The 22,593-nt window shown below is 41.0% G+C and overlaps 1 protein-coding gene across 1 annotated transcript; it reads left to right on the top strand.

Moving 5' to 3' along the window:
- The first annotated feature begins 61 nt into the window (after positions 1 to 61).
- On the top strand, positions 62 to 18,336 carry LOC103520109 (polypeptide N-acetylgalactosaminyltransferase 13). Its single transcript, XM_008485210.3, has 10 exons — positions 62 to 564; positions 8,630 to 8,739; positions 9,334 to 9,514; positions 10,076 to 10,245; positions 10,668 to 10,835; positions 11,930 to 12,140; positions 12,432 to 12,730; positions 16,859 to 17,037; positions 17,676 to 17,906; positions 18,204 to 18,336. The coding sequence occupies exons 1-10, from the start codon at positions 413 to 415 to the stop codon at positions 18,333 to 18,335; spliced, it is 1,833 nt and encodes a 610-aa protein (XP_008483432.1). The 5' UTR covers positions 62 to 412; the 3' UTR covers position 18,336.
- The last annotated feature ends 4,257 nt before the right edge of the window (positions 18,337 to 22,593 follow it).

Below are 22,593 nucleotides of genomic sequence, written 5' to 3'. Positions count from 1 at the left end.
CTTGATCAAGCTTTTTTCTTCGATCAAGAGCGCAAAAGGAAATTCAGTCAAGACCACTGGTTCATAACAAATTCACGATCAAAATTATTTAGCGAGAAAATCGGCGCGCGGAAATTTGTTCAAACTTTATTTTAAGATTTTTATTTTTTTATTTTAAACAAGATAGATTCCCTTGATTAATCTATATTTCAATCAACTTGGTACCTACCCTTGATCAAGCTTTTTTCTCCGATCAAGAGCGCAAAAGGAAATTCAGTCAAGACAAAGTCATACTGTGTACAGAAGAAAATTCAATGAAGAGATTTTAACTCGAGGCGCGAAAGGAGCAACAACTTGGCGGCGAGTTTTACCTCGCGATGTCGCGATGTTCAGTATGAATAGTTGACGCGACAGAGACCGGATCCGTCATGAAATGGTGTTGTGCCGTCGGCGCCTGTTTCGAAAGCTGTGCTTTCTACTGACAGCCGTGTCTATTGGAAGTTTGGTGCTCCTTTGGAATCATTTGGAGGCTTTGGATTCAGATGATCTGGGCTTACAGGAATCTGATGACTGGCTTACTTTGAGGTAAGTCATAATGCTGAAAAGGAAATTCTAGATAGAAATAAGTGACAGCAGCTTTTGTTTCCAGACTGGCAACATAAAGTTTGTAGGTTTATTTGGCCGCTTTTCTTATTTCGCAGCTATGACATGCGTGTTATATGTACTAAATTTCGCGGGCCTGTGTTACAGCATTCCCATCCCGTAATGGGCATTATTCGATGAAAATATTAGAAGATTTAGAAGGCCGAGAAGAGATACATTACTTCCAAGTTAAGGTCGTTCCCACTTGTCGTTCGAAAAAAATCGTGTCGTGCGTAATTAAATTACATTGCCTACAGGACATTCGGAAAAAAATCAAATGAAATTCACTAGTGAGAACGGGCCTTTAGATTTTTGTTTGATACAAGAACGCCTAAAATTAACCCTTTGATTTACATTTTTGCAAGGAATTTATAATGCACTTTTTTTACTCTGGGAATTGAACCCAGAGACTTTTGTATGGTTTATGCAAGCGCGTGACCACTTGTGATCCTGACAGGCTAAACTTGATTTGAACTAGAACCTGCTGTACTGTTACCATAGCAACGAGAAAGAACAATTAAACTCAGCCAATGACACGGTAGAAATAGAAATACAGTTATTGACACAATCAATTCAATGCTAGTTGATTTAAGTTGACAGACACTTCCACTGATCAAAATAATAAATGAAATATGAAAAAATACTTTTTCTCGGTTCAGCCACAATCTTACTCAACCAAGTACCTTCCCTCTGATAGATTTGTTTCCATTCATATGTAGCGGCAACACTGTCATTCGGAAAAAAATCAAATGAAATTCACTAGTGAGAACGGGCCTTTAGATTTTTGTTTGATACAAGAACGCCTAAAATTAACCCTTTTATTTACATTTTTGCAAGGAATTTATAATGCACTTTTTTTACTCTGGGAATTGAACCCAGAGACTTTTGTATGGTATGCAAGCGCGTGACCACTTGTGATCCTGACAGGCTAACCTTGATTTGAACTAGAATCTCGTAGCTAGAGTAGCTGAGGATAGAACCCGTGTTGTATGTCCCGTGATAGATATCATCTCTGACGTCACAATATTCTATTCTACTTAGCTTTGGATTCAGATGATCTGGGCTTACAGGAATCTGATGACTGGCTTACTTTGAGGTAAGTCATAATGCTGAAAAGGAAATTCTAGACAGAAATAAGTGACAGCAGCTTTTGTTTCCAGACTGGCAACATAAAGTTTGTAGGTTTATTTGGCCGCTTTTCCTATTTCGCAGCTATGACATGCGTGTTATATGTACTAAATTTCGCGGGCCTGTGTTACAGCATTCCCATCCCTTAATGGGCATTATTCGATGAAAATATTAGAAGATTTAGAAGGCCGAGAAGAGATACATTACTTCCAAGTTAAGGTCGTTCCCACTTGTCGTTCGAAAAAAATCGTGTCATGCGTAATTAAATTACATTGCCTACAGGACATTCGGAAAAAAATCAAATGAAATTCACTAGTGAGAACGGGCCTTTAGATTTTTGTTTGATACAAGAACGCCTAAAATTAACCCTTTGATTTACATTTTTGCAAGGAATTTATAATGCACTTTTTTTACTCTGGGAATTGAACCCAGAGACTTTTGTATGGTTTATGCAAGCGCGTGACCACTTGTGATCCTGACAGGCTAAACTTGATTTGAACTAGAACCTGCTGTACTGTTACCATAGCAACGAGAAAGAACAATTAAACTCAGCCAATGACACGGTAGAAATAGAAATACAGTTATTGACACAATCAATTCAATGCTAGTTGATTTAAGTTGACAGACACTTCCACTGATCAAAATAATAAATGAAATATGAAAAAATACTTTTTCTCGGTTCAGCCACAATCTTACTCAACCAAGTACCTTCCCTCTGATAGATTTGTTTCCATTCATATGCGTATACATAATAAGTACCTAATTGAGGTGTCTCATGTCTCATAAATATTTTTTATCGCTTAAAATGATAGAACGTAAAATTAAAAAAAAAATGAGGAAATTCCGTACAGTAGTTTCGAAGATACGATCATAGAAACCCGGCGCATACGGACCGAGTCATTTGACTTGTAGCGGCAACACTGGATCGGGCGCTGACGTCATACCTACATATCGCTAACCCATGCGCATAGGAATCAAGGTTGTGGATATCCTTTATCACTGTTATCAGCTCCCGTTTTGATCGGTCAACACTGTATCGGGCGCTGACGTCATACCTACATATCGCTAACCCATGCGCATAGGAATCAAGGTTGTGGATATCCTTTATCACTGTCATCAGCTCCCGTTTTGATCGGAACAAATTTTCAAAATCGGGAAATGGTTGGAAATATCCGTTTTGGTATCCCCTGATGTCAAAAAAGTAATGGAGCAGTTGCAATTGGGTAAAATTTATTAATAATTGGTCGATTCCTACGTAAAAGGTAGTGAAAAATCCAAATCTGCCGTTTTGGTATCCCCTGATGTCAAAAAAGTAATGGAGCAGTTGCAATTGGGTAAAATTTATTAATAATTGGTCGATTCCTACGTAAAAAGTAGTGAAAAATCCAAATCTGAAGTCAAAACTTCGAAAAAATAACTGTTAATGTTCGAAAGTTCAATTTTCATTTTCCATTCTACTGAAAGAGTTCAAAGATGTGTGACGTCAGACTTCAGGCAGTTGTCTTTTTCGTCCGCTAGTTAGCGCCAGTATGCAAGCACGCTTGCGGAGGAGCAGAAAGCATAAAGGGAGAACGGGCTCTAGTCTTGATTTTAAATCATTACATGAAAGTAAAATCAAATCAATAATAAAAAAAAATAATAATAATAAAACTGAATATTAAACAAATTAGTTAGGTACATAGGTATTCTTTAACCACGATCGAATAAACTACGGACTGAAAAATTCCCGGAGGGACGGGCCCAGCTTGTTTTTATAAAAAACCCCCCCCCCCACCCCGCCCCGGGCCAGGGGGGAAAAATTTTTTTTTTTTTTTTTTTTTTTTTTTTTTTTTTTTTCAAATACGTATTTCGTAAATGTAATAGAAAGTCGTGTGATGTTCACACCAGATTTTTGTTCTTAGAGAGTTTTGGTGTGTATCGAATCGTTAATTTCATTTCATTTGTCATTCTATCCCAATTTATGTACTATGTACCTACCGTTGAGATCCTGATATTATAAATTACAAGATATCTATGTACTAGTCGTTCAGTGAACTATAGGAGAATGGATAGCTCATCCTTAAAATGAATTTAGCTAAAAAGTGCCTCCGCGGGGCCCCAAAAGGCTTTATCGGGCCCAGAGACTCAAATGACAAAATGTATTCTGTATTTTTGCCAGATTCCATCAAAATCGAACAAACCCTTGGGGGGAAACTAAATGTTCGCCAATAGTCAATTAGAGACACTTTGTACATATTATTTTGTTGTCGGTTCATATTAAACATACAGTATGTATATGCCAGCCTAGTTAGCATGGTAACGTTGGTAGCGCGCGTGCTTTGTAAGCGCTGGGCCGAGTGTCCGAATTCCGCCCGGACCGTAGCGGATAAGGTTCGTTCCTGGAACGGCTAGCTGTCTCCTATCCTGTCTTCCTTCTCTCTTCGGTTTGGGGACGATAATACCTCGGCAGATAGAGTTCCCTCTGTCCAACCTCTAATATTATTTCTCGTTTTCCGCTTCATATTAAACCGATATGTCTCATTGAGCTCTTTTCATTGGAAACTCTGAGGAAACAACTGAGCTATTTTCCTCTTTCATTCATATAATTTTCGTCTGAACTATTTCCATTCAATATTTCCAACTGTCCAAGTGTCCTATAAGTAGATAGGTTTTCCTCTTTCATTCATATAATTTTCGTCTGAACTATTTCCATTCAATATTTCCAACTGTCCAAGTGTCCTATAAGTAGATAGGTACTGTAGATAGGTACTGTAGATAGGTATACATAATGTACTAGTGAACGATATTCATAATTCTTATAACCCTGTGAATTTACATTCACAACATTTGAAAAATTAATTATTCAATTAAAAGTAAAATTTAGTTACCTACATACTCTTACCTACCTAGTACACTGTAGTAATAGAAAGTAATTAGGTATTCTTAATAATAATGTTTGGTAATGGAGGCACGTACAGCTTAAATAGACTAGAAAATTCGCACCTGCAATTATTATAATTATCTGCTCGCTAAATATCTATTGCATTGGATTTGTATCAACCACATTTGATAATTTGCTTGCTTTTCACTTGATTCGTGTTTTCCTCTATATAAAAATCTGGGCTAATGGAGGTTTTCATTGAACGAATTTCTTATTAACCAGATAGGTAGATGTATTAACAGTATTAAATGGATCACTTCTATTGGGAACATGGTTAGTACCCACATTTCAATGAGATGCATGATACATTAAGAAATAATAGATACATAGGTATATCAAGCTCTTCAGGCCTGGGATGGTCTATTTCACCAAACAATTCTGATTTTTCTGATGTACAGAGCTCCTAAAATCAGATCATCACTTAAAAAGGAATATTATTTGTGTTAGGCATTAATATTACTTGTCACAAATGTCGTTACCTGCTTCATACACTACGCTAAATTTTATGTCTTTGACTTGGACTCGACCCACCAACCTCCAGATCCGAAGTCCACCGCGCTAACCACTACACCACTGAGGTTGATCATCACTCAATTGAGATTAATCGCAGAACAAAATAATTATGAACTGTCCGAAAGCGAAGGAAGAAAAGAAGGACAGGATAGGAGAAAGCCACTCCGAGCGGGATTTTTGAACCCTCGACCTAGCATTTACAATTAAGGCAGATGTACATAATACCTTTCAAAATAACTAGGCTGGCATTTTCCGTTTCTATGATACGTTTAGCTTGGTCAGATAGACTGTGTATTAGTATTAGTATATTGGTACCTATGTCTATTGTCTATGTCCCTTGTATTGGAAGAGATCATCCTATTATTTCTCTGTCATACTATGAAGCATCAGGTAGAGATTAACATGATATTCTGGATATTTTCCTTCTTCCAAATGTAGGTATAGGTATCTATCTAGGTACATAGGTAGTAGGTAGGTATCTATCTAGGTACATAGGTAGTAGGTAGGTATCTATCTAGGTACATAGGTAGTAGGTACAATTACTTGTTAATAGTGGTCATATGGTCACGCACGACTGATTCAGAATCAAATGCATCGCATCGCTTGGTTATTATACACAATTATTAAAGTGTTGGAAAATCAGTGATCTCTATCCGAATGGAATGAATGATTCTCAGAGTCTCTGTACTATAGTCCGAATTTCTGAAATAATGTCTTTGGATTTACAGCTTATAGCACCTAGAATTCTAGAATTTCTAGTGTTAGGAACAAACTACGGAGGAGGAAACAAGCTAGGTCCGTCCCTCCGGGAATTTTTTAGCCCGTATTTTATTCGATCGTGGTTAAAGAAAATCAGTACCTACCTAATTTATTTAATATCCAGTTCATTATTATTATTATTTTTATTATTGATTTTATTTTACTTTCATGTAATGATCTAAAATCAAGACTATAGCCCGTTCTCCCTTTATTCCTTTAGGTCACCCATCCATTTATTGGCCTTGCTCGGCGTAGCTTAACATAGATGACAGTAAAACCGGTCTTAAATGATCGACTGAAGTGTTATCTAAAACTTTCTCGCTTTGAGTTCATAGGTCGTCGCGACAAATTTCGAGATCAGAGCTAATTTGTGTGAGAAAATGTGAAAAAAATCCCCCAAAAACCAGTTTTTTCGGTTTTTTGGCTTTATGGTTCTCTGGACAAAATTTGCACCACCACTTTCGTGTTCCTGGTAAAAAGACCTTTAATTTGATATACAGGGTGTCCCAGAATTTATGCTTTAATTGATTTTCTCGGAGCCTGTTCGAAATTTCGAAAAACAAAAAAACCCGTAACTTTTTACTTTCTATTACTACAGTATAGCGGAGCTATACTAGTAATGAAAGTATTGCAATCGGTCCAAATTTTCAAAATCGGGAAATGGTTGGAAATATCCGTTTTGGGATCCCCTGATGTCAAAAAAGTGATTTTTAGCCCATGGTCTGTACGTAACGTACGTACGTACGTAACGTACGTACGTACGTAACGTACGTACGTACGTAACGTACGTACGTACGTAACGTACGTACGTACGTAACGTACGTACGTACGTAACGTACGTACGTACGTAACGTACGTACGTACGTAACGTACGTACGTACGTAACGTACGTACGTACGTAACGTACGTACGTACGTAACGTACGTACGTACGTAACGTACGTACGTACGTAACGTACGTACGTACCCTCAAAGCGCGGGGCCCCCAAAAGCGCGGGGCCCGTGGCAGTCTGCCATTCTGCCTTATGGGTAATCCGGCCCTGTCGTCGCGACAAATTTCGAGATCAGAGCTCATTTGTGTGAGAAAATGTGAAAAAAAAATTACTAAAACTAGGAAAGAAACAAGATGCTTGAAAGTACAACAAAAAATCCCCCAAAAAACAGTTTTTTTTTTTTTGTTTTTTGGCTTTATGGTTTTCTGGACAAAATTTGCACCACCATTTTCGTGTTCCTGGTAAAAAGACCTTTAATTTGATATATAGGTCGACCAGGTTTGGATAAGTCCTTCTATGGGGACAGACAGACTGACAGACAGACAGACAGACCGACACCGAAGCGAATACAATAGTCCGTCCCTTATACCTCTTTATTACTATTGTAATAATAAAGCAGCCATTCTTAACCTATGGTCCGTGGACCACTAGTGGTCCGCGAGAAGGTTTCAGGTGGTGGGTCCGCGAGAGGTGAGTAAGGAAAAAGTCATCGTGTCTCTATTTTATATAACATACCCCTAAGAAAGAAAAAAAAAATCTTTCCTCTTTTCATACAACAGGTATATATGGGTCCTCTAATACCAATTCATACGTGACAAAACTGGACCTTTTTTTTGGGAACCAACTCACCTTTTCCCTCTAATACATACCCATTGTCACATAGCGTGTACAATGTACAATTGATTGCCTATATACATACATAATCTCAAGTGGTCCGCGAGATTTTTGGTTTATCAATAGTGGTCCGCCAATTCTAAAAGGTTAAGAACCCCTGTAATAAAGGAAGGACGGACTAAAAATCGATTCGAGGTTTCCCTCTGAGAGCAGAGATCCAAGTTTAGTATACTATACTGGCAGCGCTGTATAGCTAAACTAAAATCAGTATATACTTTGGAGGGTATACTCTCTTTCTACTAATTCTTCAGTGAATATTGTAGAACCCACTCGGAAAAATGGACCTCTACACGGCCATCATAGGCCTGATAAACCCAAAATTTATAAACCGTTCGAGAGTCATGATGAAACAAAGAGACAAACTAAAAAAAAATCTGGTGTGAACATCACACGACTTTCCTTATCCTATTGAATGATGCTTATTTTTATGTTCTATAGTAACTTTTACAATAAGAACCGTTTAGTCAGTATAGCTGAAAACCGCCAAAAAACGGTCGAAAACCGCCAAAAAGTGGTCAAAATACCGCCAACCGCAGCACCTATCTTAACCAAAGGTTTTGTGTTACATTCTTGTCTCATTTGTGGACTACATACCAAATTTCAATACCGTTCCCGAGATATTGAATTACACTGAAAACCGCCAAAAAGCGGTAAAATGCCGCCAACCGTTGCACCGATCTTAACCAAAAGTGTCGCATTAGACAAAAGTGTCTTTGTCACATTAGACAGTTTCATTCCAAATTTCAAGTCTCTAGCTCTTACCGTTCTTGAGATATCTTGTTTACAGACAGACACACACGGACAATGGCTGAAACTTTGTATTTAGTCTCTAGTCTAGAGAACTCAAAACGCGTTTTGGCACTAAAAACTGACCATCAAAAATTTGCTTCGATTACATTGTTTTCCTTCCTATAGGATAAGGAAAGTAAAAAGACAAAACATGGAACTCATTTCGGTCGTTCAATTACTCAAGTTTCGTCGAAAGGCATATTCACATTCTCGGATCCTGTATCTGATTTCAGATTGGCAAGAAATCAGCAGGATTACATAGACAGGAGAGGTGTTCATGTGGTTGTCGGACATTACCTAGGTGACTCTGTGGACGGAGGATTACACAGCAATTTGAGTGATGGTAAGTATCTACTCTAGAGTCATTAGTTGTACAAATGAAAACTGCGAGAGAGGTAGGACTTTATATTTAAAACTCCTAAAAAAGCGAAACATCTACAATTCTACATAGGTAGGTACCTAATACATATAACTTTATTACATGTGTACCTATACCTACTATACAAGTAATACACAGTACACACTGCGTAGTCAGATGGGCCCAAAAGATCTGATGAGAAATTTTCATTTGTGTGTTCAACATTTCTTCAAAAGTGGACAAACCGTCCGAGAATTATGGCAAAACAAACAAACGTACAGACACACTGGAAGCGAAACATCTACAATTCTACATAGGTAGGTACTACATATAACTTTATTACATGTGTACCTACTATACGAGTAATATACGTATTCACACTGCGTAGTCAGATGGGCCCAAAAGATCTGATGAGAAATTTTCATTTGTGTGTTCAACATTTCTTCAAAAGTGGACAAACCGTCCGAGAATTATGGCAAAACAAACAAACGTACAGACACACTGGATGCTAAAACATCGAGTTGAAATTTGGAACCCACTTGGTTTAATTTGCTGTCTGAACCATTTTCTCCTATCTAGAAATCATCAACAGTAACCTGTACGATCCGAAACCCAATGAAGGTCGCAATGGAGTACCCGTCAACCTACCTTCCCATCTACATGCCAAAGCACAACAACTCTACCAGATCAATCGGTTTAATCTATTGGTTAGTGATAGGATTCCAGTTAATAGGACTCTACCTGATGTCAGGAAACCCAAGTAAGTCAAACGAGATCTATTAGCCAACCTAAATAGTTTAGTTAATAGTAGCGCGTCTGCGGGCTCGATACCCGCCCGGGGCGTTGAACGGATAATGTTCATTCTCGGAACGGCTGGTTTTCTACTATCCTGTCTTCCTTCTCTCTTAGATTTTGGAATGATAAGACCTTAACAGTTACAGTTCCCACTATCAAACCTATTGAAAAAAACGAGATCTATTTGTCAAACAAAATAAAGTTAAGTAAATTTCGTGTTTAGTACGAATTCTTGTAAAAAATGTCGATGTAACCTTGCTAAAGTCCATTTGAACCACCAACCTCCAGACTCCAAATCCAAAGTCCACCGTGCTAACAACTACACTACTCAGATTGGTTAGGTCAGCAAAGACACCAACAGTAAGACCTACAGTAAATTTGGCTAAAGAAAAATTTCAACGGATACCTTTTTTTATGGTTTTAGCTAAAAGACCTCTTTTTTTCTGTGGAAAATATAGCTTTCTTTGTGGTGGCGGCGGTGTGGTGGTGGAAGGAAGGGATTATGATTTCTTTTTTATATGTTCAGGTGCAAAACAAAAGTGTTCAATGAGGAATTTCTGCCCAAGAGTTCCATAGTGATTGTATTTCATAATGAAGCCTGGTCCGCACTGTTAAGAACTGTACATAGTGTTATATCACGATCACCCCGCTCTATGCTCAAGGAAATATTACTGGTGGACGATGCCAGTACTAGAGGTAATCTAATATATAACAAGCTGGGCCCTTCCCCCTGGGAATTTTTTAGCCCGTAATTTTACTGGTGGACGATGCCAGTACTAGAGGTAATCTAATATATAACAAGCTGGGCCCTTCCCCCTGGGAATTTTTTAGCCCGTAATTTACATATTTGATCGTGATTAGAGAAAATCAGTACCTATGTACCTACCTAATTTATTCCCGAAATCCTGTCCTGTTGTTCCAGTTCCCTCTATCAAACCTCTTAAAGATGATTATTTTCCTTTAATTAGCCACTTTCATTAATCTTAACTTCAATTTTCGGCGTGAACAACCTGGTATTCCAGAGTTAAAACACCTTATTCGAAAAAAACTTCAATTTCATTGGCTTTGGAGTTGATTTCTGGAACCCTGGTTCGTGATTTTTCTTCTTCTGCTTTCAGAGTTTCTCAAGTCTTCACTAGACGAGTATGTTGCCAAGCTAAGTGTACCTACCCGAGTGATCAGGTCTCCAGGAAGGGTAGGTCTTATCAAAGCTAGGCTATTAGGTGCCAGACAGGCAGAAGGAGAAATACTTGTGTTTCTCGACGCTCACTGTGAATGTACATTAGGTAAGTATTCAATTAGTTCTTTATTTCCCACTTTCTATTACATACTAGTCGAAATCCCGCGAGATTTCTGCTAGTAAATCAAAGAAAAATTTCAACGGATACCTTTTTTTATGGTTTTAGCTAAAAGACCTCTTTTTTTCTGTGGAAAATATAGCTTTCTTTGTGGTGGCGGCGGTGTGGTGGTGGAAGGAAGGGATTATGATTTCTTTTTTATATGTTCAGGTGCAAAAAAAAAGTGTTCAATGAGGAATTTCTGCCCAAGAGTTCCATAGTGATTGTATTTCATAATGAAGCCTGGTCCGCACTGTTAAGAACTGTACATAGTGTTATATCACGATCACCCCGCTCTATGCTCAAGGAAATATTACTGGTGGACGATGCCAGTACTAGAGGTAATCTAATATATAACAAGCTGGGCCCTTCCCCCTGGGAATTTTTTAGCCCGTAATTTACATATTTGATCGTGATTAGAGAAAATCAGTACCTATGTACCTACCTAATTTATTCCCGAAATCCTGTCCTGTTGTTCCAGTTCCCTCTATCAAACCTCTTAAAGATGATTATTTTCCTTTAATTAGCCACTTTCATTAATCTTAACTTCAATTTTCGGCGTGAACAACCTGGTATTCCAGAGTTAAAACACCTTATTCGAAAAAAACTTCAATTTCATTGGCTTTGGAGTTGATTTCTGGAACCCTGGTTCGTGATTTTTCTTCTTCTGCTTTCAGAGTTTCTCAAGTCTTCACTAGACGAGTATGTTGCCAAGCTAAGTGTACCTACCCGAGTGATCAGGTCTCCAGGAAGGGTAGGTCTTATCAAAGCTAGGCTATTAGGTGCCAGACAGGCAGAAGGAGAAATACTTGTGTTTCTCGACGCTCACTGTGAATGTACATTAGGTAAGTATTCAATTAGTTCTTTATTTCCCACTTTCTATTACATACTAGTCGAAATCCCGCGAGATTTCTGCTAGTAAATCATTAAGGCATGCCCGTTCATGTCACTCATCCATTTATTGGTCTTGCTCGGCGTAGCCGTGTTGTATGTCCTGTGATAGATATCATCTCTGACGTCACAATATTCTATTCTACTTGCAGGCTGGTTAGAGAACCTCGTAGCTAGAGTAGCTGAGGATAGAACCCGTGTTGTATGTCCTGTGATAGATATCATTTCTGACGTCACATTTGCCTACGTGAGAAGTTTCGAGTTGCATTGGGGAGCTTTCAATTGGGAGCTACACTTCAGATGGTATACATATGGGTCAAGTGATGCTATAATTAAGAGAAAAGATTTCACTGAGCCATTCAAGTGAGTACATGCCTTCTTGTTGAAAATTTTCATCAATAAATGACTTCCCCAAAATTGATTCTAAGCGGTGATGATTATTATTATTATTTAGTAAAACGCATTAGTTTGATAGTTTTTTCCCCCCCTGTGATAACAAAGTACCTGCTATGGGTTTCTGATAATAATTACATATCTCTAATGATGTGAAAAACGCTAAGTATCGACTAACTTCTTTGAAAAATGTTCATTTCCGAAAACTCATTTTTTTGCACGCAACCTAACCCTATACTATTTGATTCGTTTCTTCCTCAGAACCCCAGCTATGGCGGGAGGTTTGTTCGCTATAGACCGTGCTTATTTCTTTCACATTGGTGCTTATGACGAGGAGATGCAGGTATGGGGAGGGGAGAATCTGGAGATGTCATTCCGTGTGTGGCAATGTGGAGGGAGCATTGAGATTGCACCATGCTCCCATGTAGCGCATCTGTTTCGCAAAGCTTCCCCGTACTCGTTTCCCGGGGGAGTATCGGAAGTGTTGTATGGGAACCTGGCTCGTGTTGCTCTCGTATGGATGGATGAATGGGCGGAATTCTACTTCAAGTTCAACCCAGGTGAGTGATTGGTCCTTTTTGCGAACTACCTAACCCTAGATGACCGGTACAGCACGGCTTTTTCTACGTATGATTTGGAAAATCGTTCCTTTTGTGAACTTTAAAAGTTCAAACTTCCCTAGAAATCTACCGGAGAGCCCAACACAAAGTCCCTATAAATAAGAGTAATAATAATAATCTATATACTAGTAATGAAAGTATTGCAATCGGTCCAAATTTTCAAAATCGGGAAATGGTTGGAAATATCCGTTTTGGGATCCCCTGATGTCAAACGAGCTGGGTCCGTCCCTCCGGGAATTTTTTAGCCCGTAGTTTATTCCATCGTGGTTAAAGAAATACCTATATACCTACCTAATTTGTTTAATAGTAAGAATTTCCCCCGAACAATTTTTCTGCCCTCTATATTTTAGAATACCAACCTAATTACTTATGTTTTGAATCTCTATACGTATATTGTACCTTCCTAAAAAATATTCTCTCTACTTTTTGTAACCTTAACAAATTCTTAACCCTTGGATTATTTATTGATAAAATAGTTAAAGTAATGAATTGTTGATCTCTTAACTCTACTTTACTCCCTCCAATATAGTATTATGTACTTTTAAAGCAGCTACTTAATTATTACCTACCTTATGTTAAGATTGTAATAAAATTATACTCAAATACAATGACACTAAAAAGATAGAAATGAATAAATTTGTTGTTATTTATGCAAATATTTAGCTAGATAGGTACCTACATGTTGTGAGTTTGTGAGGTAATTGGGATTGAACCAATCCTCTGCATTTGAATTCTCTATGCGAACCGAATCAGCATATTACAGCCAGGTCTACAGTTCTGTTGAATTACCAAAAGCTGTAAAAGTAAAAACACTTGAATCCATGGCCAACAGCGTGGAAGTTGTAAGACGAAGTAAAGTAAATAAATAATAACAAGTCGGATATCATAAGATAAATAAGTTCTTTTATTTTTATAAAATAAAAAATATAAATAGTTGTAACTTAGATGTTTTTTAGAATTAATATAAATAGTAAAATTATTGTATTGTACATAGTTATTTCTGAAAGGACAAAACGGAAATTAATTTTGATTTGATTAAAGGGAAAACTTTAGGGCTCTGCACCCGGGGAGTGCTTATATGCAAATTAGAGAACCTCAAGACTACCTTATAATTATTATGATCAATTGTGAGGAAATAATTTGATTTTTTTCCCCAAGTGGAAAGGAAAAAAAAGCTTTTATATTGGTCAAGTATATGGTTGCTTAACACTGGTTTGCAGTTTATTAAGGTGCGTTTCCACTAACTCGACATTCCCTTAGATAGGGCTGACTTCATTGGTGTTGTATTTTGCAAGCTTCACTTGGAAGTACACCTGGGTAAGGCTTTGCACTCGAGGAGTGCTAGAAGTTGGATATCTTATTGAATGTCTTACACTCGTATTTATGAACAAGAATGATCGTTTTTAGATCAGTCTCAAGTCAAAATTGACCAATCAAATGCCTTGAGACTATGCTTAGCACGAACTTAAGAGCCAGCATTTTGTTCATAAATATGGGTGTTAGTCACCAACATCAAAGAGAAGGTTAATGCTTCTATATAATAACACTAAAGCCACCAGTCATGACACTAGTACCGCACGGAGTCGATTACTAAAAAAAGAATTTCAGCGCACCAAATCCTGGGGACGCTAATATTCCCCCATTAAAGGGCACAAAGATTCTCTTGTTGGAAAGGAGAACGATAGAAAAATGCCCAGAGTGCCGATGACGCTAAGGGGAAGGTGGACGAACTCAAGGATCTGCCCAAAGAACCGAAGAATGTGGCTGATGAAGATTCATCTGATGGTGGTCGTCACAGCAGTGGCTCCTCAGACTTCAGTTTCACAAGGAAGACAAGATCACACGCCAAAAAGAGCGATGCGTCCGGACCCAACAGGGCCCCCAAAAGTACTGCTGGCAGTAAGGGGACAAACCAACGTGGCGGGACCCGCTCCGAAAAAGCTGTGATGCCCAAGAAAGATTCTCCTGCCGAAAAGGAGAGCGATAGAAGAGTGCTTCGGGACCTCGAAGAGAGTATCGAGGGCGCCTTAGAGGAGGCTGACGAACTACAAAAGATCGTCGGTCGCCTCGATCGCATCTCCAAGGCCGACAAGGAGAAGGTGGGCAAGATTGTCAAGAACCTCAGGGGTCATGCTAACCGAGCTAAGCATGCCCTTGACGAGATCACGGTGGGCAAGATTCAGGGTATGATCTCCACTGAAGTACAAATGGCCGTCGAAAAGGCCATGCGACTGGAAAGGGCAAGGGTTGTGCCTGGGAAGTCATACTCCCAGTCACTCACTTCCTCCCCCGTATACGGTCCCTCAGTTGGAGACTGTCCACCGTCCCCACCGCCAGTGGCGAAGAAAACGAATGAAAAATCGAGCGCAAAGCTGGTAGCCCCGCCCGGCAACCAAGGCGAAGACCTCGAACGCAAAGCTTGACTGTCCCTACGACAGTCAAGAATGGTAACACCACGACTGCAAAGCCGGCTGCCCTCTCGGCAGCGGTAGCCAAACCCGATGAGACGAAAGACTCCAGGACCAAGCCCTCGAGTGGTCATTCGCCCAAGGGCGCACCTGCAAAGGTCCCCAGGGCGAGGGAAGTCCATGTTCCTTCCATTGGAAAAGTGCCTATTCGGCCCCGCAAGGAGGCAGGATTCACAGTTTCCTCTAAGGAAAAGAATGGGCTGGAGGTCATGAAGGAGATGACCAAGGTCTCACCTCCCCACCAAAATGTGAGTTTTCATAAAGAAAACTATCCAACTCTGCGATCGTTGTCGTGGGTTCCGACATCAACTGTATGTGTCTGAGTCACCTCAGTGACAATTACTTCTCAGTAATGGTCATTGACAGGTATTCGAGTGGTGAGGTTCAGTCGTCTGCTACTACTGCCGGTTTAGGTTCGACCGGAAGCGGCGACGACATGTCGTCGTCCGCAACCCCAGCTGGTCAGGGTTCGACCAGAAGCAGCGACTCGACCAGATCCATGAGAAAGCCCTTGGTACTCATCTCCGGATACTTCAAATTCAACAAACCCATCGAGCCCATGATTGAGCGACTTAGCGAAATCATGCGAGTTCTGGGCGGATTTGAAGTCATCTTCGGAGGAGACATAAACGCACGATCGGAGCTCTGGCATGATGCTAGAGCAAGAGACTGTCCGAAAGGTCTGGCCTTCGAGAATTTTCTAGCAGAAACCAGATTGGTTCTGCTGAATCTTCCAGGTTGGCCAAGTACCTACTGCAACACCCTAGGCGAGAGTAACATTGATGTTACATTGGTGAACTCCCGAAGCCTACACCAGCGGGTCAGAGGATGGCACGTGGAAACTGGTCTTATCACCAGTGACCATCGAGTTATCGGATTTGAGATCGTCGGATGGGGGCCGTCTGTTCCGGATGCACCCCGATTCATCATCAAAGATGTTGATTGGGGAAGATTCCGTGCAACGCTCGCCCGTCATCTCAATGATACGCCCCTCACAAAATTTTTAGTTATTCTTACTCCTTATGCATCCACGATTCCAAAAATCACATTAGAAAAATTTCTGTCTGTCTGTCTGTCTGTGTGTATGTCTGTCACGCTAAATAGACCTTTGGTTGTCCTCTTTTCACGCAAAAACGGCTCGACCGATTTTGATGAAATTTTTTGTGGTTGTTAAGCAAAGTACTCCGGGTGACATAGGCTACTTAAAATTGTCATATTCCATCCTGATTCAAAATGGCGGCGGTTCAAAGTTATGTCTATTATGCTGCACTGTGGGACATGTCATGGAGCGCGTAGCACGGCCGTGTGTGTGTGTGTGTGTGATGGGTGTGGTGTGTGTGTGGTGGTCCCGTACAAAGGACGGGTCAACCACTAGTTTGATATATAGGTCGGCCAGGTTTGGATAAGTCCTTCTATGGGGACAGACAGACAGACTGACGACACCGAAGCGAATACAATAGCCCGTCCACCATACCTTTTTTTTATTACTATCGTAATAATAAAGGAAGGACGGGCTAAAAACCTAATCCTCTCTCAGGAAAAAAAGTAATGGCACCCAGGTCATTATTGTAGTTAAGAAATCCCGTGTTGTTCATTTCAGAGGCTGAGAAGCAACGAGACAAGCAAGCCGTAAGATCTCGTCTAGAACTTCGCAAACAGTTGAAGTGCCACAGTTTCAAATGGTATCTAACACATGTCTGGCCACATCATTTCTTACCTATGGATGACAAGTTCTTCGGTAGAATACGTCATGTACAGACACACAAGTGTGTGGAAAAGGTAAGTGAATAATTCAAATGGTATCTAACACTGAAACCAAGTGTAATTTCAACTTGTAGTATCTAACAGATGAGGACAAGAGACCATTGAAATAACGAACAGATTTGCAAGTTTTAAACTCCATGATTTTGTTTTAGATTGTCTGTTCCACATGCAGTTTGTCCAGCATCCATGATATTTGGTACACATAGCTTACAAAGAGGAAAGTTACTCATTTTGGTTCTGTTTCAACACGTTGGCTGCCAAAGCATATTCTGTGGTGTTTACCCACAGGTGCCCATGTATGAAAACAACTCCCACTCATTTTGGTTCTGTTTCAACACGTTGGCTGCCAAAGCATATTCTGTGGTGTTTACCCACAGGTGCCCATGTATGAAAACAACTCCTTTAACATGAGAGACAAACTCATTTAATTCTTGGAATTTTGTTATCAAACAAATAGTAAAATTTCACTTAGAGGCCCCTCGATTAGATGACGAACCATTTAAAATACCAAAGCGTCCCGTGGTCGCGTTATTACGCCCAAAAAGGAAAATTCTAATTCTCTAATTCTGTTTTTTACCATAGTCGAAAAGGAAAATAGGAGTTTGAATAAGGAAATGGAGCTTAGTTTGTTTTTGTCTCCTGTCTGTTTGCAGCCTCTAGCCAAGGGTTCAATGAACCAAGCATCAGGTCCTGCCTCTCTACTTCCCTGCACTCACCTCCCTGTCCTTACACAAATGTTCGTCATGAAACTCCCTACTGATCTGATAGCTACTGATGAATCTGTATGTCTGGATGTGCCTGAATATGAGAACGATATATCACCACGCGTACGAATACTCGCCTGCTCCGGGTTCAATCGGCAACGCTGGACCTATGATAAAGAGGTAAGACTTGGCAACACTGGAATCAAACTGACAGTTCCTAATAGATTGAAGTTAAGCAACGTTGCACGTGGTTAGCGTCCGAATGGGTGATCATTTGGACTTTGGACAATCACTTCTTCTGGCTTTTCTCGACCCACTAAGGTCTCGGGTAGCGTATTGCATTGCCGAATGGTGGGTTAGGACCCCATGACTAAAAACCTTAGCAGTTGTACAGTTAAATCTGTATCAAACGAACAAAAATTTGAAACTCGTTTTGTTTGTTTCATTAAAATTCACAATTCAATAATTTTGTTTCAGAATCAAGAACTTCGTCACGTGGATTCCAAACTGTGTCTAGATCTCTCATCTAAACACAACTACCTGGTGCTTAATGCTTGCAATGGTTATACTAGTCAACGCTGGGAACTTGAGTCTGTGTCTTGGAAGTGAAGAGTGGCCAGAAAGAAGGCTATGTCCAAAAAGAAGGCCAAAATTGTAGCCAAGTACAAGTCCGGCAGCTCGTCCTCGGACGACTCTGTCAGACCTCTGTCTAGGTCAGATTTCCTTAAGTCAGCTCCCGGCGCTGAGATCCCCAAAGCGGGGAAATCAGGTGGAAGGGAAACAGACAAAGGTATGGCCAATGCCCAGAAAGCCGATGACGCTAAGGGGAAGGTGGATGAACCCAAGGATCTGCCCAAAGATCTGAAGAATGTGGCAGATGAAGACTCATCTGATGGTGGTCACAGCAGTGGATCCTCAGACTTCAGCTTCACAAGGAAGACGAGGTCACACGCTAAAAAGAGCGATGCGTCCGGACCCAACAGGGCCCCCAAAAGTACTGCAAGCAGTAAGGGGACAACCCAACGTGGCGGGACCCGCTCTGAAAAAGCTGTGATGCCCAAGGACTCTCCTGCCGGAAAGGAGAGCGATAGAAGAGTGCTTCGGGACCTCGAAGAGAGTATCGAGGGCGCCTTAGAGGAGGCTGACGAACTACAAAAGATCGTTGGTCGCCTCGATCGCATCTCCAAGGCCGACAAGGAGAAGGTGGGCAAGATTGTGAAGAACCTCAGGGGTCATGCTAACCGAGCTAAGCATGCCCTTGACGAGATTCATGATGAAAGCCATGGATTCTACTTTAAGGGCGCTCGCGCTCAGGTGTAGGACATCTCCGGATGGTCTATATCCGAATCTCATGAAAACTGAGTGTTTTTGTTTACTGGGACCCCACTATACATAATAAGCGGCTATTTTCGGCTCAATGTCCCCATCGAGAGAATACTTGCTAAACTTGAAGCCATTCTAGAGGTGCTCGATGGGGCCAAGTTGATCTATACTATGGAACTTAAAATGAAATCAAACAAAAGGATATTTCAGAAAAATTTTGAAATCTTGAAAGAAGGCCAAAACAGACACCACCGAGCCGATTCGGCGGAAGGACTCTTGATACAGGATGACAATGATTACGAAGGGATTAAAGGTAGACACGGCGGCACTGCAGACAACTCAAACATATTAAGGCATCGAGTGCGAACCGAAAAGCGATAAAAGTACAAAACAGACACCACCGAGTCGAGTCATCGGAAGTGCATCCGTCGGCTAAGCTAATCTACATTATCAATTACTTCACCCAAAATCTAAAGGACATCGATAGCCGAGTTCGAGGCTTGACAAAGGCCTACCAGCAATCGTGTGGCGAAGTCCTGAAGGCAAGCAGACCAGTTAAGTTTCTAGGCACGGTCTGGTGGAACCAGAAGCTCGAAGACGAGAAAAGACGAGTGAATCGAGCCAGGCGTAGACTCCAAAGGGCCCGTGACCCCGTGGCAAGAGAGGTGCTCCTAGCGAGATGGCGCAAACTTCGAGACCAGTACGGCAAGAGCGTTGACGCGGCCAGGAAAAAGTCCTAGAACGTTCAAGTCAGTACAGGTCTGGGAAAAGACCACTGGGGTTTTGTGTACAAGTTGGCGTACAACAAACTCAAGGGCAAAACTCTCCTGCATTCCGTCCAGACGGACGCAGGAGACTACACCCTCACAGTGGAAGAGGCGGTTGGTCAATACTTGAATACGCTAATACCGGGTAACGAGGCAGACGGCCCTGCGATTGAGAATAGACTAGACGAGATAGTCAGAGAAGCCCGCCTTGAGCAAGAAAATGGGATGCGAGGAGATGGAGCTGGTGAAGTGGATCGTGGTGATGTACTGATGGCGATAGAAGTGATGAACAAGAATAAGGCCCCCGGCGCTGACCGCATACCGGGGATCGCCATCAAGAAAACCATGGATCAAGTAGCCGGCATCCTATCGGAGCTGACCAACTCTTGACTCGAGGCAGGGTACTTTCCGTCGGACTGGAAAGTTGGGCTTCTCAAGCATATAATCAAAGGCCCCGAGCAAGACCCGGCGCAGATCAAGTCGTATCGACCGCTGACCCTTCTTGGTGAAATCTCGAAGATCCTGGAGAGAATCATCAGGACAAAGATCCGTGCTGAGCTCGGCGGTTTGGCTTACGAGGAATCGGATTCAGTTGAGCATTTAATTTGGATTTTTTTTTTTTTAATTTTAAACCTAAATTCAGATCTTTTACCGACAATAAATTTTATCCCATACCGTCAAAAAATTATGAATTAAAGCTGACCGAAATGAACATAACCAAAAAATATGGAATGAGATGATCATACACAAAAAAATGAACATTTAAATCACTAGAAAACCATTAGTTAAACAAAAGACTAGAATAAATATTATTTACTGTTAAAATAAAATAGAAAAAACAAACAAATAAAAACATAAAAATGGCTTTGGTAGAAAAAAAAAACATAAATTACAACGATATTATACAGGGTAAGACAGAAATAAATTTAAAACCATAATTGACCGAACGATAGTGAGGTCTATGTTTAAACTCAACCATTTTGCATTTGGTTTAGATGTTTGTACAATATTTGTTTGTTTGAATGTCTGTTCCGCTATAACTACCGATTGCCTGATCTGATTTTGATGAAATTTGGTACATATCTTCATTGAATCAAGACACGTCGATCCTTGAAATTTGGGGCCCCAAAGCTGAACGGGGCCCCCATTACGATTTTCCAAAACATTACGATCCACCAATACAGTTGCCACGCACACCAATACATATTCATATGTGTGGGAAGTCAAGATGGTAAATCCCTGAACAATCTATTGTTCTGTTTCAAAGGTTCAAAATCAACCATTATTTAATTTTATTCTTTAGACGTGTGAATAGCTTTATTTCTGTTTTGTCATTCATACGTAATGTTCGGCAACAGCTTGAGTCGCGACCCGACCGTAGGATTCAGCGGCGGCAGAATCCATCGGACGCGGAGCACCAAATACCTCGGTATTTGGTGGGACGAAAAGCTAACGTTCGAAACACATGTAGAGAAAACGTGCCAATCAGCTCGCAAGGCCTTTGGGCGCTAAGAAGGCACGTCGAGCTTAACTCCACCTCAAAGTACGAGATTGATCTACGAAGGTGCAACCCTGCCCAAGGTGTTGTATGGGATTGGAGTATGGGGCGACGCGCTCTCGCGAGTGAAGGTTAGGCGCAGACTCCTGACCTTGCAGCGTCACTGTGGGATCGGAATTGCGGGATGCAAATTCTCGGTCAGTCACCCAGTGACACAACTGCTTGCGTCAGAGCCACCACTAGACTTGGTGGCGCAAGAGCGCGTTGTCATAGAAAGGTTGAAAAAAGGCTGGATACAGACGGGTACTTATCTCGGAAGAGAGTACAGAATTGATGAGCGAACGAACGCCAACGCGGTAAAAAGGAGCTTGCGTGAGGCGACACTTGTCGAGTGGGAAAGTAGATGGCGAGATGACCCTCGTGGCCGCCACACGAGGAAGTACTTCCCCACCGTCGAGAGTAGATTGGGCCTAAAAATCCAATTCACACGTCAACTTACGGAGATCCTGACTGGGCATGGATTCTTTCGAGAATACAAGCACAGAATACTGCATGATGGCAATGGAAAATGCCCTGAATGCGACGTGATGGACCACCCGGAACATCGCATTCTGGCATGTCGGCGATTTGACACTCCAAAGTTGAACGGGGCCCCCGTTACGATCTTTCAAAACTTTACGATCCCCCAATACAGTTGCCACGCATATCAATACATATTCAATTATTCATATGCGTGGGAAGTCAAGGTGGTAAACCCCTGACAATCTATTGTTCTTTTTAAAACCTCCGTCGGGCATGCTACGATCAGATGCCCGATGTGCCTTGGCCACCCGGATTCGACCGGATGGTACAGTTTCCCAGCGTCCGAAAGGCACTGGAAAGCTTTGCAAGGCACGGGGAGGATAGACCTGTAAGATAGCAAAGGAATGGCGGGAGAAAAGAAACAGCGGAAGGCAAAAACGGCGAGTACAGAAAGAGGCGTTGGCTTTCGATATGAGAGGACGTTATTGTTAAAGTCTCAGCTTAGGCAAAAGAATCTGAGTGAGGTCTACAGTTCACAGAACCACTAGTTATAATCCGACCAAGAGGGCCAATAATTAATCAGAGTTATGTTATTACATCTGCGTTTTCACTAGTTTCTTATATTTAATGTCTAATTGTTCCCTACTGTTTCCCCATATCAGGTTCTGTATACGCTCTCCCGTTCATGGACTCGGTAGACCGCTGGGAGAAGACACTCAGTGATGTCATGGAAGGGATGGAACTCTTCCTACAGGAT

This window comes from Diaphorina citri, unplaced genomic scaffold (assembly GCF_000475195.1).
Source record: "Diaphorina citri unplaced genomic scaffold, Diaci psyllid genome assembly version 1.1 scaffold69, whole genome shotgun sequence".
Classification (NCBI taxonomy): domain Eukaryota; kingdom Metazoa; phylum Arthropoda; class Insecta; order Hemiptera; family Psyllidae; genus Diaphorina; species Diaphorina citri.
This window is presented reverse-complemented; position numbering and strand designations above follow the sequence as displayed.